Source organism: Propithecus coquereli, unplaced genomic scaffold, assembly GCF_000956105.1.
Source record: "Propithecus coquereli isolate 6110/MARCELLA unplaced genomic scaffold, Pcoq_1.0 Scaffold525, whole genome shotgun sequence".
NCBI lineage: Eukaryota > Metazoa > Chordata > Mammalia > Primates > Indriidae > Propithecus > Propithecus coquereli.
In genome coordinates, this window is record NW_012151119.1 from 183070 (window position 1) to 184928 (window position 1859).

The 1859-nt window shown below is 49.9% G+C and overlaps 1 protein-coding gene across 2 annotated transcripts in view; it reads left to right on the forward strand.

The window, feature by feature from the left end:
• Positions 1-1149: 1149 nt before the first annotated feature.
• Positions 1150-1859, forward strand: part of NR2C2 (nuclear receptor subfamily 2, group C, member 2) — a 26644-nt gene continuing 25934 nt past the window's right edge. For both annotated transcript variants that reach the window (XM_012656893.1, XM_012656894.1), the window contains exons 1-2: positions 1150-1205; positions 1721-1831. In XM_012656893.1, coding sequence (XP_012512347.1) covers positions 1760-1831 — 72 coding nt within the window. In that variant the 5' untranslated portion in view covers positions 1150-1205; positions 1721-1759. The remainder of the gene's footprint in view (positions 1206-1720; positions 1832-1859) is intronic.

The window sequence follows — 1859 nt, forward strand, 5'->3', positions numbered from 1 at the left end:
AGCGAGACCCCGTCTCTACTAAAATTAGAAAGAAATTAATTGGACAACTAAAAATATATAGAAAAAACTAGCCGGGCATGGTGGCGCATGCCTGTAGGCCCAGCTACTCTGGAGGCTGAGGCAGGAGGATCGCTTGAGCCCAGGAGTTGGAGGTTGCTGTGAGCTAGGCTGACGCCAGGGCACTCACTCTAGCCAGGGCAACACAGTGAGACTCTGTCTCAAAAAAAAAAAAAATCGTAGAGGGAAAGCGTTCGGTCTCCTACCATGAAGTGTGCTCTGAGCTGTATTTTGTAGAGACCCTTTATCAGATTGAGAACTTCTCTTTTATTCCTACTTGGTTGAGTATCTTTATAACGAAAGGGTGTTGTGTTTCGCCAAGTGCTTTTTCTCCACTGGTTGAAATGACCGTGTGGCTTTGGTCCTGTGTACTTCTGATGGGATATAATAAACCGTTGGGTTTTCATACGCTGAACCAGCCTTGCATTCCTGGGATAAACTCCACTCAGTCGTGGTATGTGTGTAACCCTTCGTGTGCTGTGGGAGTCAGTTTGCTGGCGTTTTGTGGAATATGTTTTACATCTATATTCATGAGGGATGTTGGTCTGTAGTTTTCTTTTCCTGCAATGTCTTTGGTTTTGGTATCAAGGAATAATGATGTCATAGAATGAATTAGGAAGTGTTCTTCTAATTTTAGGAAGAGTTTGTAAAGTATTTGTTCATGATATTCTTTTTTTTTTTTTCTGAGACAGAGTCTGGCTCTGTCACCCGGGCTAGAGTGCCGTGGTGTCAGCCCAGCTCACAGCAACCTCCAGCTCTTGGGCTCAAGCGATCCTCCTGCCTCAGCCTCCCAGGTAGCTGGGACTACAGGCATGTGCCACCGTGCCCGGCTAATTTTTTCTATATGTTTTTTTAGTTGTCCAGCTAATTTCTTTCTATCTTTAGTAGAGACGGGGTCTCGCTCTTGCTCAGGCTGGTCTCGAACTCCTGACCTCGAGCGATCCTCCCTCCTTGGCCTCCCAGAGTGCTGGGATTACAGGTGTGAGCTGCTGCGCCCGGCCTATGATATCCTTTTAATCAAGGGAAAACAATATATGCCCACTTCAGGTACCTGGGTGACCACTCAACACTGTGGACCTGGCCTTCGGCAGAGACTGACTAACGTCCGGACACCGTGTCACTGATGGGCTTTTCTCGGCTCCGTCCCGGTGAGGCTGGGCGGATGTCAAGCCCTTTCCTAAGTACTGATCACGGTCATTTTCAGCGTAATCACTGGTTTTCTTTGTCATCCCCCGCGCTATTGTAAAAGGCTTTCTCTGTTCCTGCGGATCGTATTGGGCAGGAGAAAGAGCCCCTCTCTGGAAACCGTCATGTTAAAGGAGTGTTTTATAGCTGGCTTTGGAGACAGTGAAAAATTTCGAAGGCCGTCTCTAGAAAGTTACGCCGCTAGCTTTTTACTCTGTTAAAGTTATGCAGGGCAGAACCCAACATCCCTTTGGCTTTTTCTTACGTTTTCGCCATTAGAAACAGCTCTTTCAGGGTTATATTTTCTTGGGGTGATCCCGTGGCAATATCTCATTGATCGTTTGTCATCTCGGGTCCGCACCTCACAACTACGCACGGTTGTCACTCGAGGCCACAGTGAAAGCACGAGGCGCGGTCCGCAGGCCACCGCGGGCGCTATGCTGAACCCCCTTGTGACCAGCGCACTTCTCGCCCGCAGGTACCCCGCACGCAGACCTCTCGGCCGGAATCTCCAGGGATGACCAGCCCCTCCCCGCGCATCCAGATAATCTCCACCGACTCTGCCGTAGCCTCACCTCAGCGCATCCAGGTACCTGCGCCGGTCCCCCGCGCCGGTC